General features: G+C 39.8%; 1 protein-coding gene across 2 annotated transcripts in view; it reads right to left on the bottom strand.

Annotated features, from left to right (window-relative positions):
• Window positions 1-2,083: 2,083 nt before the first annotated feature.
• The window catches only part of sf3b1 (splicing factor 3b, subunit 1), a 56,865-nt gene continuing 40,216 nt past the window's right edge, over window positions 2,084-18,732 (bottom strand). For both annotated transcript variants that reach the window (XM_048533803.2, XM_048533804.2), the window contains 8 exons: window positions 17,499-17,720; window positions 17,031-17,213; window positions 16,790-16,901; window positions 16,512-16,632; window positions 15,823-15,954; window positions 10,143-10,415; window positions 4,621-4,837; window positions 2,084-3,609 (listed from right to left, as the gene is read on the bottom strand). In XM_048533803.2, the coding sequence (XP_048389760.1) occupies window positions 3,451-3,609; window positions 4,621-4,837; window positions 10,143-10,415; window positions 15,823-15,954; window positions 16,512-16,632; window positions 16,790-16,901; window positions 17,031-17,213; window positions 17,499-17,720 (1,419 nt within the window). In that variant the 3' untranslated portion in view covers window positions 2,084-3,450. The remainder of the gene's footprint in view (window positions 3,610-4,620; window positions 4,838-10,142; window positions 10,416-15,822; window positions 15,955-16,511; window positions 16,633-16,789; window positions 16,902-17,030; window positions 17,214-17,498; window positions 17,721-18,732) is intronic.

Genomic DNA, 18,732 nt, shown 5'->3' with positions numbered 1-18,732 from the left:
ATTCCAACCCTGATCCTACAGCATTAGCTTGGGCCTTTAGATTTGTAGTCCAAAGACATTACTATTACATCCGCATCTCCCTTCATCCTTGATAATGCACCTGGTGTTTCACTCTTTTCTTGCTGAAAGTCACAAATGTCAAAAATTTGTTTTTACACCTATAACAAGGCTTACCTCAAATTCCAAAAAAAGTGTACTGAACCCACACAAGTTACAGCCACGCTGTAAACATAACAAGACCAATTAAGGGTTCATGAGACAAGCTCAGAGAATCAGGCATAAATTATTGCCGTTATAAAATATGAAGGATTTTACAGGGACCCCAAATTTGATCCTGAAGCAGACAGATTGTTGAACTGGTAGAGGTTGAGGAAAGGCATTTGAAAAATTCACCACTAGATAAAATTGTTTAAATCTTATCATGTGGAATTCTTGACAGAAGAATTGCTGGAACCAATAAAATAAAGTGAATGTAAGGCGGAGGAGAGCCTAAGGTGGCTCAATTTGTTCTCAGACAATGGCAGACCACACGAGATCAGTTAAAGAATTGAAAATACAGGCAGACTATGACAAAAGCATGTAACAAAAAAGGGGTCTTTGGCATAGTGGTTGGTAGTTATTGTTTCTTGTTAAAAACTTGGCCAAATTCAAAAGTGAAAAAAGGTGGAGCAGTAAAAACATCACTTTTACCTACTGCCATATCATTTATATCAGCCACTTCACCCACTCACTCCAACTTCAACTCCAAGTCAGAAAGGATTCAGCTGGGGAGTCCTATAACAGAAGTATTTTGACAAATTTTATCTTATGCTATGACTTTATACTTTGCCTTGGAGGACAACTTCATATTAAACATGAGATAACAAGGTGTAGAGCTGGATGAACACAACAGGCCAAGCAGTATCATAGGAGCAGGAAAGCTAATGTTTCGGGCCTAGACCCTTCTTCAGAAATTTCTATGAAGCTGCTTGGCCTGCTGTGTGCATCCAGCTCTACACGTTGTTATCTCAGATTCTCCAGCATCTGCAGTTCCTACTATCTCTTCAGATTAAACATTTTTACGGTTTATCTTTTACTGAACATATCAACATCTGGATGGTTTGAACCAATGCACTTGACTCCTTCTATACCTGTTTCCTGATTATGAGGTTTTCCAAGAACTGAACGCCGGTAAATAGAAACACTTTACTACATGGTTTCAACACAACCAATATTTACTGAAAGTAACAAATGAGTTACAAGTGGAAAATTGAAGTATGCTACTTTTCAATATTAGTGCATCACCTAATTATGCACAACCAGCAATTGCATATATTTTCTTCACTACAAAACAAATCATGAACTGTGTTAATGTATCTGCACATTCCGTTAGTGGGCAGAAGTAACAACCCTGATATTTTTGATGCAAATTGGAGCACCCAAGAAAGTTTCCAACAAAATTAATCCTACACATCTGAAAAATGAACCTACTCAGTTTTTCTCAACAACATTCTAATGGCTCTCAAAAGTTGGATTATTTTGAATTGAAGTTTTAATGTAGAAAACAGATTTTTAAAAAAATCATAAGAATGATTCACCTTCAAATATTACAAGTGACAGTAATGTCCCTCCCTCCAATAGCGTGTAGGGAATTACACCTGGTACTCAATCATCTTTACTAAGGTAGACTTCATTTGAGTGGTGGTGCCAAATTGATAAAATTGGCCTTAATATTCCAACCAATGAGTGAAGATAAATCAAACAGGATTCTTATTAAATGGTTCAAAGTATAATTTAGCTTGGCTGTACTGACTGCCATTGTCTTTTCAAGTAGCTTTTTATTTTTATGTAAATCTGAATTAGTGACAATCAACTCAATGATCAGAAATTTCACATAGGCTTGAAGGACTGAATGCTTACTCCTAGTGCTGAGTGCAAAGAAAAGGCAGAAATTAATTATGTACATCTAGAATCAGAGGTTGTGACAAGAAGGTAAAAATGCATAAAATCTGTACTGATAACTTTTTAAAAAATTTATTCCCACATGCTCAACAGAAAATCTCTACAATATTTATTCCAATTTAAAAAAAACAGGAGTCATCAATACAGAGATATATTTATTAAAACACCAAGTTTACCTACACTAAATTGTTCAAATAAAAGAAAAAGGTACAAGCCTGCTAGTTGTGGAATAAGATCATAAGTGAACCTGACCACATAATTAACGAGCAACGAGTTCATCATGTTGGCTGGATTCACAAGTTGTCAAATTTTAACATGCCAGAGTGGGATCATAACATTAATCCTGAAGTTCGTATTGTATCAGTTTTATGCAACTATAAGTAACCAAAAGATTCATAAATATTGCACAATAGAGAACATAAAGTATTTACACTAGCCGGAAAGACTTAATGATAGTGGAATAAAACTTCATGAATTTATCTCCATAAACCTGGCAGAATTAGCCAATGCAAATGTCACTGTTAAGAAGCTGAGAAATCCATGGAAAATAATACCTGGTCCAAAATAATAACAAACATGTTTTAGCTTTCTAGGAGCTTTTCAACTATTGGTAACCATGCATATTTTACCTTACTTCTGAGCTCCATGGGCCAGGAACCATAGTTCAAGTCTCCTTAATGTTCAATAGGAGTTTTCACCAAAGACCTAGCACATAAATAGGGGACAAAATATTCCAGTGGAATAAACAGCTATTTTAAAGCTTGCAAGGACACAGATTTCAAAAGATCACTTAGTTCACTTGGGATTTTCAGCCTGTCAATTTGATTGCAGATGATTTGTTGAGGGGTAGGAATCTCAGTTTTCTTTGATTAGGGCAGTTCTTGCACAACTAATTGTTTTACATATCTTGTCACAAGTTAGTTCTGAAGATCGTTATCACAAAATGTAGAAAAAGTTGTGCGAAGTGAACCACTGTTATAGTAAAAGTAGAAAAGATGCACTTGGTCATGCAAAGGAAGTAGGGAAATTAAACCAGCGTACAAAAATTAAATGAAGACAACATGATCCTTATTTGAAAACCTGTCAATTTAAAACTTACTAAAAAAAACAAAATAACTTCAGAAATATAAACTGGAATTAGACTTTTCGTTTATTTTTTTGTTAGAAACAACCCTTTAACACAAGGAATGAAACCTAAATCTCAATAAAGACAAATTTAAATGAATTGTAAATTGAGTATTCATCATCCTGTTGGTCACTATAAGATTTAGTTATTTAACATCAAGAACAAGTAATGATACAGAATTTATGGTCTACAAGTCCTATTTAAAATAAAGTTGTGCTACTCGCCCTATTCACTTACTACTTTACAATCTGCTCCAACAAGAGAATAATGCTTGTATTTCAAACGCTCATCACATCACATCCGAAGCACAGCATAAGATTGGGCAATATCAATGCAGGAAAATAGCAGACAACAAAGACAATGCACACATTATTTAGTCCATTTTATAAGATGTAATCAAGTTCATAGCGGACATGTGTATTCTTTTCATCATTGAAGATCCTTGGATAATGTGCAATTAGGGCATCCTGCGAACCAATGTAGATGGAGTTGTAGATTTTCCAGTATACATCACGTACTTTCCTAGCTGGATGGAACAAGCCCTATCAACAGAGGGAAACGTACAATTTTATAACTATACTATTGGACTAAAAGGGACATCAGTCCTGTGAAAGCATATTAAATACAAACTTTTATTACAGTCAACATAACTATGAGTCTAAGATTATAATATTTTGAGATTAAAGCTTTAAATTTTGCATAACTGAAGGAGGTCACATAACTGTCCTAAGTCTACCTGACATTAAGTTTGGGTGGCTTGATTGTTAGAGGTTGAAGGAAGGTTTAGATTGTACCTTCCTTCTCGTTTAAACAACAGAATTTAAGCTTGGAACGAATGGCAAAAGTATCTTGGTTTACCAAGAGTCTCCCAAAATCCCAGAAAGGTGTTGTTGGCACCAGGTGACTAGTAAGCTGTTTGTTTACTTACATGTAGCATTTCTACATGTATGCCAGCAAAGAGAAAGCCATGTCTGAGATCAGGTTGGAGGCTTCCCCACAAATCAATATCATAAACAGCAATATTTCTGCGTGGTCAGCAAAACACTGCTTAGCTTTATAAGCCATAACAAGTGGATGCTGAAGACTGTCACCAGTTGAAGAAACATATCCTACAACCTTCTATAGCTTCCGTGAGATTTATTTTGACATAAGTGGTGTGAAGAAGAATCATCTTTATTTTACTTCTGGTAGTGGTTTGAAGAAACTTTCTGGAAACTGGGAAAAGCACACAGAGATGGTCACTCACAATCACTACTCAGTAAAAGCTGGTTTACAGAAATCCATTGGGAGCATTGTATCCAGGATCAATTGTTAACCTTAGCATTGCGACTACTAGGAAGCTAGGTACTTTTCCAGAAAGCGAGGAAAAATTCTGTCGCCTTGGCCACTAAAGTGCACCTTTTCTTAATCACTCTAGGGACAACCATACAGTCTTTCAATGAGAGAAGATGCAGGTTACCACATCAAGATAATGAGAAAGTAGTAGCCTACCAGTGTTTTTATGCAGAAAATTAAAAGTTCAAGAATAAAATTAAAAGCTTTGTTGAACTTACCTGTAAACAGTACTGTAACATTCTACAAGGACCTAATGCAACCCTTAAACCCTCCAATGCTCCCATGACTGCCTGGATAACATGTGGTGATGTCTCAAAAACATTGGGCCATACATAATTTAACAGGTGATTCAGTGCATCTTCACAGCCAAATCCATATACTCCCAGAGACATATGTTGCACAACTGCACTTGCTGTCTGTCTATGAACCAGGTCTCTACAACAGGAAAAACAAATATTAATTCATAATTGCAAGGAACGCATGTGCTTTATGTTTCCTCGTTACGTATGTTATAACAAAACCATTTAAAGGTCATGCTTCATAATCTGACATACTGCACAAACACCTTCCACTGAAACGTTAATTTATGTTTGTAAGAAATCTCCGCTTCCCACAAACTTCATGGCGACTGGAAGGAAAGAGAATTAAAATTATTCAATTAGACAATCACATTAATTAAAAAGATCTCCTGTAAATGGTCTTCATTATCTGAAGGCAGTAATGCTAATTTAGTATTAGAGATTTGGGCAGGGAGGTCTGTTGAGGGGCAGAAACCAATGGAAGTCAATAAATCTGGCTAATCTATGAACACACTAGAGCATAGGTAGTGAAACTCTGCATGAGCTGGACTTTAGCAAGTTAGAACTTTTTGAGCCTGCCAAGGTTCAGCTACAGCAGAGCTGAGATTTGCGATGTTGAAGAGGTATAACAACAGTTTTTTAAAATGGACTCCAGATGGGGCTCAGGGTTGTGCAGGGCACTGATTTAATTTTACAAATCCAACACAAGTTTGAAAAAGGATGAATTGATAACTAAGGCAAGGAATTTCTGGCAAAGGCCAAAAAGTACGTCAACAATTTGCCTGAAGTCAAGCAGCAGTAGTTCATCCACAATGTTATGTCAGAAGTCAGTTTGACAAGTACAGTAACTGTCATATCAAAGGTGGTCGAGATAAAACGTGTAGAGGTAGAAGTGCCTTTTTAAAAATTTTCCCCTTGTTGGTTGACGTCACTAAGCAGCAACATATGGATTAAGAACAGAAGTGGAACATGTTGGCAGTCTGAAACACAATCAACATAGCATTGTAGCACTGACAAAAAACAAATGAGTCATGCTGGAGAATGTAAAATTGAGATTACATTGCCAATGGAGATGTTACCTACTTTTAGAAAGGAACTCTTAGAATGTGAACACTGCTGGCAAGACTAACATTTATTCCCCATCCTAAGTCAAAGCAAGAAACATGAATGTTCTTTAAGCAGTTTTCAATTCTGGTTCCTTAACAGTGCCTGATGTAGAACTGGTTATCTCAGCACAGAAAGGCAACTTTTTCCCCGCAGAAACTTTCCAGCAATGCCTTAATTTACTGGGGCCACTCCCAGCATTCAGTCCAAGCCACTTGAGGGTTGAAAGCATACTGACCAGTGTGCCAACGCATTGACTTTTGGTTCTAAAAGTCACACAAAGGATTTGAGGTCCAGGCAGCAGAAAGAAAATTACAGAACACTGGAAGCCCCATTCCTCTACCATTTTATTACCCCTCTCAGCTTTAAAGAAATGAGCAGTTGAGCTAATTTTCACACTTGTGAATGAAGATACAACAGTAATCCTCCCTATATTGCCTCTCCTTTAGGAGCTACTGTTGTAATTCAGATCAGAACCCTGTGGGAAACTGCAATGGGGAGAATTAGTAAACAATCCTTGGTGCAGCACTGTACCTAGGCTCAGTATACTTGCATATATTTTTAACTTTTAAGATGACAGTACAGTATAATGATCCAAACTCTACTGTAACCATCACTGATTAGCCCAATACACTCTATCCATCATGGCTGAGAAGGGACATTTGCCTAAAATATCACAAGCCTGCTACTCTCTTTGGGATTATAATTCACCTCAGGAGAAAGATAGTAAGGAGGAAAATTCCTTCAAAATATCCCAGAATGCTAGTTACTGCAGGAGTCTGATATCATGCTCATTAATACGGCATGGATACATCCCTAACATGGGGTGGGGTTTGGTTTCCTTGTCCCCAAATCAAAACAGAGATCTTCTAATCTGGGCTGCAGAGGAAATGTCAGATCGAGATGGTGATTCCTTTTGCTTTTACCATCTTACACAAGAGCCCTTCAACCATCTGAGGGAGCAAATGGCATACAGGGAAAATAGAACAATAACAGTAGAGCACAGTACAGGCCCTTCGGCCCATGATGTTGCGCTGAACTTTTACCCTAAAGTTCTATCTAACCTCCACCCCTATCTTATATTATCATCCACCTGCCTATCTGATAGCTGCTTAAATGCCCCTACAACTCTATGACTAAAGAACCTACCTCTGATGTCTCCCCTATATCTACCTCCACTCACTTTAAAACTATGCCACCTCGTAAGAGCTACCTCCACCTTAGGAAAAAGTCTGTGGCTGTCCACTCTATCTATACTTCTGATCATTTTGTATGCCTCTGTCAAGTCACCTCACATCCTTTGTTGTTCTAAAGAGAAAGGCCCCAGTTGTCTCAACCTTTCTGTGTAAGACCTTCCCTCCATTCCAGGCAACATCCTGGTAAATCTCCTTGGCACCTTTTCCAATGTTTCCACATCTTTCCTGTAATGAGATGACCAGAACTGGGCACAATATGGGTGTTCAGGTCCATTGTTCCCTGAAGGTGGCAATGTAGGTGCATAGAGTGGTCAAGGCGGCATACGGAATGCTTTCATTCATCGGACAGGGTACTGAATACGAGATTTGGCAGTCATGTTACACATGTATAGGACTTTTGTTCGACCACATTTGGAATACTGCATACAATTCTGGTCGCCACATTACCAAAAGGATGCGGATGCTTTGGAGAGGGCGTAGACAAGGTTCACCTGGATGTTGCCTGGTACGGAGGGCATGAGCTGCGAAGAGAGTTTGAGTAGATTAGGATTATTGACATTAGAAAGACGGAGGGTGAGGGGAGATCCGATTGAGGTCTACAAAAATCATGAGAGGTATAGACAGGGTGGATAGCAAGAAGCTCCCCCCACCCCCCAGAGTTGGGGACTCAATTACTACGGGTCACGATTTCAAGGCAAGAGGGGACATGTTTAAGGGAGATATGTACGGAAAGTTCTTTACGCAGGAGGGTGGTGGGTGCCTGGAACGTGTTGCCAGCGGAAGGGGTAGAGGTGGGCACAGTAGCATTTAAGATACATGAATATGCAGGGAGCAGAGGGATACAGATCCTTTGAAAATGGGCGACTCGTTTAGATAGAGGATCTGGATTGGTGCAGGCTTGGAGGGCTGAAGGGCCTGTTCCAGTGCTGTAATTTTCTTTGTTCTTTGTTCAATATCCAGACGTGGCCGAACCCAGGGTTTTGTATAGCTGGAGCATAACTTCACGGCTCTTGAACTCGATCCCTCTATTAATGAAAACTAACACACCATACATCTTCTTAACATGTCTATCCACCTGGGTGGCAGCCTTCAGGGAACTGCGGACATGAACCCCAAGATCCCCCTGCTCCTCCGCACTGCCAAGAATCTTTCCGTTAACCCTGTATTCTGCTTTCAAGTTTGTCCTTCCAAAACTAATCACCTCACATTTTTCAGGGTTGAACTTCATCTGCCACTTCTCAACCCAACTCTGCATCCTATCAGGGTCCCTTTGTAACCTAGAACAGCCCTCCGCACCATTCACAACTCAACCCACCTTTGTATCGTCCGCGAACTTAGTAATCCACCCTTCCACTCCTTCATCCAAATCATTTACAAAAATCACAAATAGAAGAGGACCCAGAACTAATCTTGTGGTACACCACTCGTAACTGAGCACCACGTTGAATATTTTCCGTCAACTACCACCCTTTAAGGGGCAGCCAATTCTGAATTCAACCTGCTCCCTGATTTTCTGCATGAGCCTACCATGGGGAACCGTATCAAAGGCCTTACATAAATCCATGTAGACCACATCCACTTCTCTTCCTGCATCCACACGTTTAGTCACCTCTTCAAAGAATTCAATAAGGTTTGTGAGGCATGATCTACCCCTCACAAAGTCATGCTGACTATCATGAATCAAGCTGTGCCTATCCAAGTGATCGTAAATCTTCTCTCGCAGAGCCCCCTTTCCAATAATTTGCCCACGACTGACGTAAGAATAACTGGGCTGTAATTTCTGGGCTTATCCTATTCTCTTTTTTGAACAAAAGGAATGACGTTTGCCTCTCTCCAATCTTCCAGCACTATACACAGTGAGGACGAAAAGAACATCACCAAAGGCCCTTTAATCTCTTCCCTCACTTCCCATAAAATCCTTGGATAAATCCCAACAGGCCTGGGGGACTCACCTATCTTCAAGTTCCTCAATATTCCTAGTACATCTTCCTTACTAATCCTGACCTCCTCTAGCCTACCAGCCTGTTTCAACTGTCCTCCCCTAGAACTAGGTCCCTCTCTGTTGTGAATATCGAAGAAAAGTATTCATTAAGGATGTCTCCTGTCTCTTAATTCCCTTTACAATTCTTGTTCGGTCCTACCCTTTCTCTGGTCATTCTCTTATTCCTCACGTACGTGTAAAAAACCTTGGGGTTTTCCTTGATCCTAACTGCCAAGATTTTCTCTTGCCCCCTTAGAGCTCTCCTAAGTCCTTTCTTCAGCTCTTTCCTGGCTAACTTGTATCCCTCTCCAGCCTTTTCCGATCCTTGTTTCCTAAGCTTATATAAGCATCTTTCTTAGTCTTAACTAGTCGTTCGACCTCTCGAGAACCAAGGCTCCCTCACTTGACGACATCTTCTCTTCATGCTAGGGACAAACACATTGAGCACACACAGTATGCATTCCTTAAACAATCGCCACATTTCTATAGTGAACTTCCCAGACAGCATCTGTTCCCATTAATTTTAGTTTAGTAAGGAATAGGGAGGCCACCGCTCTCATCAACACTCCCTTTTCAGTGACAGTGTTCAGCCTCTTTTCCTGAAATTCCCTGGTCGTGTTCAACCTACCTCTCACCATTTGCACGGTGCCTCTGAATTCCAAGTGTTCAGCATCTTCCTTCCACCAATCCTGCTCTCACTCCTGACAAGTTTGTCCTCACCCCCGATAGTGTTCAGCCTCCCTCCATCACCCATTCTCAAAATGTGTTCTCCTACCTTGCTTCACTTCACACCATCAAAGTGCTCAACCTTTCCAGCAGCAAAGTTTCCAGAGGCGTGGGTAACATGTGGGGTTCCCAGCTTTAGCAGTTCATTTGTAATGTGGTCTAGCTTTAACTGTTTTACTTCTTGAACCCCAATATCAGCATTACATTGACCATGTACTATATTTTTTACAAGAATAATTTGTAATAGCTAATTTTAATAACAAAACTTTTTAGACATTCTGGATTTCAAATGAATTTGCGATCCATATTACTCAATGGAAAGCAAACCAAAACTATGCCTTGCATGTGCAACCAGACAGTTTGTTCTACATGCATGTACTGTGGTCATTGAGAACTTCAATATCTGTAATTGCCAACAATAAAACTAAACTCACCTGTCCATTAAAGCATCTTCCAGCAATGGGGTAACCGCATAAATGTAATCCTTTCCCATTTCTCCAATGTACTCAAATAAAAACGAAAGAGATTTAAGCACTCCATTTTGGACATTCAGTTCAGGAACTCTGTATTCATTCATCAAAGCAGGTAACACAGTGAATGGTGAACACGTTTCTGCCACAATAGCAATAGCTACCGTGGTACAGACTCTGTTCTGACGCTCTTGAACCTTCAGATTATTTAACAGTGTCGCCAATACATCATGTGGACTGTAAGAAAATTAAACAGCCAGGTGAGCAATCCCACTTGAACCATGTCATTTATAAACAAAAGATTTTCAGCGCAGGAACAGGCCTTTCAGGCCATCAAAACTGCCGACATATGATGTCTTTCTAAACTAAAAGCCTTTTGTCTCTACGTGGTGTGCACCCCTTTATTCCTGCCTATTCATATCTGTCAGGATGCCTCTTAAACGTGGCTACTGTATCCATCTCCAGTGGTAGCACATTCCAGGCACTTACCACCTTCTCACATCTCCTTTAAACTTTCCACCTTTTATCTTAAACCCAGTCATCCATATCCTGTTCAGTTCTGAGGAAGGGTCCCCGGACCCAAAACGTTAACTGTTTTCTCCTCCACAGATGCTGCCACACCTGGTGACCTTTTCCAGCAACTAAATTTTTGCATCCACATTCCTACCTTGGGAAAACGACTCCAGCAATGCATGCCTCAATTTTGCAACCTTTTATCAGATCACTCCCTCATTCTTCGATGCTCAAGTGAAAACAAACCATGTTGGTCCAATCTTTCCCCAGGGCTTCCACCCTCCAAACCAGGTAACATCCTGGTAAAGCATTTCCGAAACCATTCCAAAGCCTCCACGTCCCTCTGGTAATGTGGCAGGCAGAATTGTACTCAATATTCCAAATGTGGCTGAACTGAAGATCTATGCAGCTGCATTACCTGCCAATGTTTATATTCTATGACTTGACTAACAAAGATAAGCATGCCATATGCTTTCTTGAATGTCTTATTCACGTGTCATCACTTTCAGGCATCTACAAACTTGTAAGCCTTGATCCCTCAGTACATTGATGTTACTAAGGGTTCTGCCATTTACTGTAAACTTCCCTCCTGCATTAGATCTTCTAAATTGCATCACCTCCCAATTGTCAGGATTAAACTTCCAGATAGCCATTTCTCTGCCCAAGTCTCCAACCTATCTAGGTCCTGTTCCATCCTCTGGCAATTGTTCTCACTGTCTGCACTTTCCTCAATCTTTGTACTGTCTGAAAACTTTGTAAGCAGGCTAAATCGCTTATTCATTACAAACAAGGGTCCCAGTCCTGATCCCTACGGAATACCACCGGTCACAGAAAAACATCCTTCCATCTTTACTCTGTCTTCTATGATTAAACCAGTTCTGTATCCCTCTTACCAGCTCAGTACTGATCCCAACTAACTTACCCTTTTGTATCAGCCTGCTATGACGGACCTTGTCAAAGTCCTTGGTGAAGTCTACATAGACAAAATCTATTCCCCTCCACTCCCCTCAATTACCTTTGTTGTTTCCTCAAAAAATTCAATTTGAAAGACATTATCTTCCCCATACAAACCCACACACACACACAGAGTCCCAAAATGTTTCATACAAGGCCCTTGTCATTTCCTCACATACTTTACTCAGCATTCTGCAACAAATCCTAACGACTTACAGTGATACAGCACAGAAACAGAGCCTTCTGTCAAACTCATCCACACAGCCCAAACATCCCAGATCAGACTAGTCCCATTTCCCAGCACTTGGCCCATATTCCTCTTAACCCTTCCTATTCATATACCCATCCAGATGCCTTTTAAATGTTGTAATAGTACTCTCCTCCATCACTTCCTCTGGCAGCTTGTTCAAACACGCACTGCCCTCTGCACGAAAAAGTTGCCCTTTGGGTTCCTTTTCTATCTTTTCATTCTCTCCTTAAACTTCTGCCGTCCAATCATGGACTTCTCCACTCTGGGAAAAAGACCTTGGTTATCCAACCTATCCATGTCACCAATGATTTTATCAACCTCTATCAGGTCATCTCAGCCTCTGATGCTCCAGGGAAAGTCCCAGCCTATTCAGCCTCTCCCGATAGCTCAAACCTTTCTGTCCCAGCAACATCTTTGTAAATCTTTTCTGCATCCTCTCAAGTTCAACATAATTCTTCATACAGAAGGACAACCAGAACTGTAAGCAGTATTCCAGAAGTGCCATCACCGATGTCCTATACAGCCCAAATAAGACATCCCAATTCCTCTACTTAATGTATTGACCAATAAAGGCAAGTAAACCAATCTGTTTATCTACAACTCTACTTTCAAGGAATTATGCACCTGCACCCTGAGTCTCTTTGTTTGGCAACACTCCTCAGGGTCATATTACTTATTAAATAAATCCATCCCTGGTGTGCCTTACCAAAATGCAACAACTCTCATTTATCTAAATTAAACTCCATCTGCCATGATCAAGGTCCTGTTGTACTCTTCGCCATTCACTATACCACCAACTTTGGCATCATCTGCAAATTTACTAACCATGCCTCCTTCATGCCCATCCAAATTACTTACATAAATGACAAAACGCAGTGTACCAGCACTGATCCTTGCAGCACACTGCTGGTCATAGGCCTCCAGTCTGAAAAACATCCCTCCACTACCACCCTGTCTCTAAACTTCAAGCCAATTTTGTATCCAACTGGCTAGTTCCCCCGGATCCTATGTGACCTCACCTTACTAAACAGTCTACCATGCACAACTCTGTCAACTGCCTTACTGAAGTCCACATAGACAAGATCTACCACTCTGCCTTCAAACACCTTTGTCACCTCTTCAAAAAACTCAACCAAGTTAGTGAGACACGATTTCCCAGGCACAAAGCCATGCTGACTATCCATAATCAGTTTCTGCCTTTCCAAATGCATGTAAATTCCATTCCCCAGAATCCCCTCCAGTAAATTATCGACCACTGACCTAAGACTCTGTGGTCTATAGTTCCCTGGTTTTTCTTCACAGTCTCTCAAATTGCAGCACAACATTCTTCAACCTCCAAATCTTCCAGCACCTCACTTGCTACTATCAGCGATACAAATAACTCAGCAAGGGCCCAGCAATCTCTTCTCTCACTTCCATCAAGGCTCTGGGAGACACATGATCAGGTCTTGGGGATTTATTTATCTTAATGCATTTTAAGACCTCCAGCACCACCTCTTCTGTAATATGGACACTTCTCAGGATATCACTATTTATTTTTTCAAGTTTCCATGCTTCTTAGCTTCCAGGCCCTCTCTACAGTAAACACTGATGCAAAATACACGTTTAGTATCTCATCCATCTCCTGTGGTTCTACACACAGATGGCCTTGTGGATCTCTCTTCTATCCCCAATTACTCTTTTGCCCTTAATGTATTTCAAAATCTCTTGGGATTCTCCTCAACCTTATTTGCCAAAGCTATCTCATGTATCCTTTTTAACCTCCAGAATTCCGTCTGAAATATACCCCTTCATTTGATCCCAGCTGTCTATACCCGATAAATGCCTCCTATTTCTTGACCAGAACCTCAATTTCTCTAGTCATCCAGCATTCGCTACATCTGCGAGCCATGCCCTTCATGATAATAGGAATGTACTGTCTCTGTATTCTCATTATCTCATAAAGGCCTCCCACTTCCCAACTGTCCCTTTAAACAACAAAAAGCCTCCCTCAATCAACTTTTGAAAGAAAGATCCTGTCTAATACTGTCAAAATCAGCCTTACTCCAATTTAGATCTTTAACTTTTTGATTCTTATCCGTAGCTATTTTAAAAATAATAGAATTACAATCATTGGCCCAAAATGCTCCCCCAATGACATTCCAGTCACTTGCCTTGCCTCATTTCCTAACAGAAGGAAAAGTTTGCTCCTTCCCTCGTAGGCATATCTACATACTGAATAAGAAAAAAAAGAGTTTTCTTGTACACACTTAAATTCCTTCCCATCCAAGCCCTTAACACAGTGACAGTCCAAGTGTATTTTTTTGAAAGCTAAAATCCCCAACTATAACAACGCTACATTTAAGTTTTAGCAAAGATCTGTAGCTTGGGTTGTGAATGAAGTTGTTGACTTGCTCGCGAAGCTGGCTTGTTAGTGCTCAGATGTTTTGTCATCTTGCTAGATAACATCAGTGTAGCTTCTGATGAAGCGACGTTATTTGAGTCCACTTAGAATTTACATTGTCCGGTCTGTTATGGTGAGTACGAGAAATGACAGTACTCACCATAACAGACCAGACAATATAAATTCCAAGTGGACTAGAATAACGTCGCTTCATCAGAGGCTACACTGAAGGTGTCATCAAGCATGGTGACAAAATGTCTGAACAAAAACAGGCCACCTCAGTAAGCAAGTCAACAACCTCATTACAATCCGATTTTTGTTACAGATATTGGCGATCTCCTTACCTATTTACTTAGCAATTCCCACTGACTATTTGGGGGCCGATAATACAATTCCAACATGGTGATCATCCTTTGCTACCTTTTAAGTTCCACCTGTATAACTTCACTGGACAATCTCCCAGGAATATCTTCCCCACTACAGCCATAACGTTCTCGCTAACCAAAAACACCATTCTCCTGCCTCCCTTGATTCTTTTCAAAACACTTACCATCACCCCTATTTTATATTGGCACACCCTAGAATTCCAACATTGCCTTCCCGAAGCTGACCGATCACCACGTCCTTTTCCTTTGAATACAACTGCAAAGTACTCATTGCGCACTTCACTCCGTTCCTCCAGCTCCATGCATAAATTCCATCCTTTGTCCTTGAATGGACATACCCTTTTCCCTAGCTACCCTCTGCTTTTTTATAAATGGTCAAACAAAATCAGAAGTGTCTTCAGCAATTTTTGCACATTGATTTCTATAACAAACATTTTCATTCAAATTTTAGCTATGAAAAGATTAACATAGGAGGAATGTTTGAGGACTGTGGGTCTATACGCAATGGAGTTTAGAAGGATCGGGGGGGGGGGTGATCTAATTGAAACTTACAGAGTACTGAATGGCCTGGACAGAGTGGATGTTGGGAAGATTTTCTATTGGTACCAGAGACTAGGACCCAACAGCATAGCCTTGTGCAAAGGAAAGACATTTTAGAATGGAGATAAGGAGAAACTTCTTCAGCCCGCGAGTAGTGAATCTATGGAATTCACTGCCACAGAAGGCTGTGGGGGCCAGCTCATTGAGTACGTTTAAGACGGAGAACGATAGGTTCTTGATTGTCAAGGGGATCAAGGGTTATGGGGATAAAGTGGGAGAATGGGCTGAGAAACTCATCAGCCATGATTGAATGGTAGGGCAGTCTTGATGGGCTGAACAGACAAATTTCTGCTCCTATGTCTTATGGTCAAGACTGTACAATACAGAATGATGTTACACAAGAAAAAAAATAAAGCTAAAGACTTCTATAGTAAGACAGAGATTGGCTGAATGAACGCAACAGTAGTCTTGTATCACCCATTTTACTCAGTTACATCCAGTAATATTCACTGAACTGAAGGAGATGCAATTGCAGTATTGCACAGAGAACACTAAAAGGCTGAGCACAGATACTGGTGCTTTGCTTCATTGTTCTAAAAAAACTCAAACATGACTTACCCAATAGCTTTTGCAATGTAGCCAAAAGTGTTTACTGTTGCCCTTCGGATGGCTTTTTTGTGTGCTTTCAAAAGTTCTAATAATTCAAAGCAGATCCTCATCCATTCACGAGCCGATACATACTCTGCACCTCTGAAATGGACCCACAGATGTTTAAGTTATCATACAATTTCTGACCAGAATATTAAAAAATAATTACAAATCTCAACCAGTTCGAAATCCAGAGCTATACATTTCAACATTTTAAAACAAAACCACGACTAATTTGTTGGATTTACCTCTAAATTACTTCCAAGACACCTGGATATAAATGTCACTCATGTTTCGGCATGCTCATACTTGAATTAAATTAGAATAGGGAAAATTAGAATAGGGAAAAAAAGATACAGTTTGGCTCTAGACATAACACAGCGTGGAGCTGAAGAACACAGCAGGCCAGGCAGTGGAGCAGGAAAGTTGACGTTTGGGTCGAGACACCCCACCCCCATTTCTGAAGAAGGGTCCCAAACCGAAACATCAGCCTTCCTGCTCCTCTGATGTGTTCCTGGCCTGCTGTGTTCCACCAGCTCCATACCATGTTAGCTCTGACTCCAGCACTGGCAGTTCGGTTCTTGAAATATTTGTTGACAAGACTAAATATCACAATGTGGTTTCCCATTATTTAGAAATGGAACCATAATGCAAATTACCGATCAGCAATTCGCCCAACCAGGTCAATACAATTCTCCTGAACCTTCTCATGCCTATTCTTCAGGATTGGGGTGAGGCGTGGAAGTAGATCCTTTATAGGTGGTGTCATCTTATGCATACCTGTATATTAACAACAAGGAAAAATTTTTAGTAATATAATTTTTAATTAATTTATCTTTAGGAAAAAGGTACAACATTCTTTACTAATCCAAAAAGTTTTACCCTTCCCTAACTATCTCTTATTACACATAATAATGTAATAGAAAAACAGACATACCTATAACATTTACAATAGCTTTGAGCGCTCCCAAGATGCTACCCAGGACCTCAGGGTACTCTTCACCAAGGTATTCATATAGCACAACACCCAAGTGGCCCATTAGTTTTTCCTACAAATAACAAGGTCAAATATCAATTCATATGATTTGCCTAGAACTGGAAAGAGTGAAAACATACCTGAAGCCAAAATCATTGGTATGACCAGGTTAGTCAAATATTGCATTGGTCAATGCACATACCTCTTGACATGTCTTCATGACAACTGCAATTCGAGAGATTAGATCTGCAGCTTGCTGTCGAACTTTGGCTGATTTGTTGTTTAGACGCCACAATACTGTACCACAAATCTGGGGTAAATAGGGCTTCACTCGCTTACCTAATGCATTTACCACCGTACCAAAACCATTTAACATTACAGAATCCTAGAAAAAGACACAAGAATTACGAGTATCAGGGTAATTGTAAGAAAGGAAATAAAACACAAGATGACATATCAATGTTCAAAGAAAGTTCAACCAAACTTAAAATGCTGGTACTACAATGTAAGAAATGCAGCTGCAAAATCATCCAAAAACTCAAAGGGAAAATAAATTAAACATATAGGCATCATAATTCAATATGTCTGGCTGTTTGAAACAGATACATTTTCCACTCAACTGCTCAAAATATGCAGCAAGTTGTAGTTTAATCTCATCACATATGTATACCTCAGTAGTCTGTTCTTGGAAAGCATACAGGATACCATCAATAAGCTGTTCCTCCAGTTTGTGGTCAATATCTGCAGCTCCCAAGTTACCCATAATCTTTTCAATGGTTTCCATCACCATTTTTCTGTATTGTTCAGCTTCATCTTTTAAGTCATCAACTATTCTGGAGATTATTTCAGCTGCTCCAACTTTGTTTGCAAGTTCCACTGTGGTGTCAACTAACTGCAAAGAATAGAAATCTCAATATTGTTATTCTGGTTACTTAAAGTAATTTGCTGTATATAAACTCTTATCTGTGCCAGTCAATAGATTAGCTTAAACAGCTGATCACCAACAGGTCCTTTCAAAAAATATAAAAGGAATGGACTACTAACTGAAAGGTTACATGGAAGTTACCAAAGATTTAGTTGCAACACAGCCCTCCCCACGGCCTTCTGAAGGAACTAATTCTTGCTTGGCTTCAATTGCATTGGCATCAGCATTACAAAGTTAGTCTTTACATGTCAACACAAACAATAATTGCTAGCATTCTATTCCAGCAGGGACAGCACCAAACCAAGCTCATCCACTTTTCACCTGCTGCCCAAATATACACAATACCAGAAAATCAGTGAAAAATCAATCCTGGCTGAGCTGTTTTCTCTTCACCAGGATATTAAAGCGACTAAAATAGTACTCATGCAACAATCAGTTAAGTTGGTCTTTCAGTTCTACAGCTGACCTTTGCAACAAAATGTTGTTGAATGCAGCTTATAAAAATACAGTTTTTTTAAAAGGTGCACATTTAATAATTTAATAGCATGTAAATGGACAAAATAATGCAATTTAAGATAGACCAATGTCTAGTAACTGGTCAGTTACATCCTGAGATATTTAAGAAAAACAAAATGAGTACATTGCAGATGTTTCACCTGTAAACGTTTAAATGGACTCAGTTTAGAGTGAAAAACTCTAAGTATCACTTATATAAAAAACAGCAGGGAGGTACCAGGTTACTTCGGGCCTATAGTACCTTAAGTATAAGCTAATCAAATACTTTGCATCAGTCTTTTCAACGGAAAAGGATGATGCTAGTACAGACATCAGAGTGGAGGATCATGAAATATTTGAAGAAATTAACATAGGAAAAGTAGAGGTACTAGTGGCTTTAGCAGCCTTAAAACTAGATAAATTCTCAGACCCAGATGAGATGTATCCCAGGCTGTGGAGGAAAACAGAGAGAAGATATCAGGGG

Source organism: Stegostoma tigrinum, chromosome 7 (genome assembly GCF_030684315.1).
Source record: "Stegostoma tigrinum isolate sSteTig4 chromosome 7, sSteTig4.hap1, whole genome shotgun sequence".
NCBI lineage: Eukaryota > Metazoa > Chordata > Chondrichthyes > Orectolobiformes > Stegostomatidae > Stegostoma > Stegostoma tigrinum.
The sequence above is the reverse complement of the archived record's forward strand: the minus strand, read 5'-3'. Positions and strand labels throughout refer to the sequence as shown.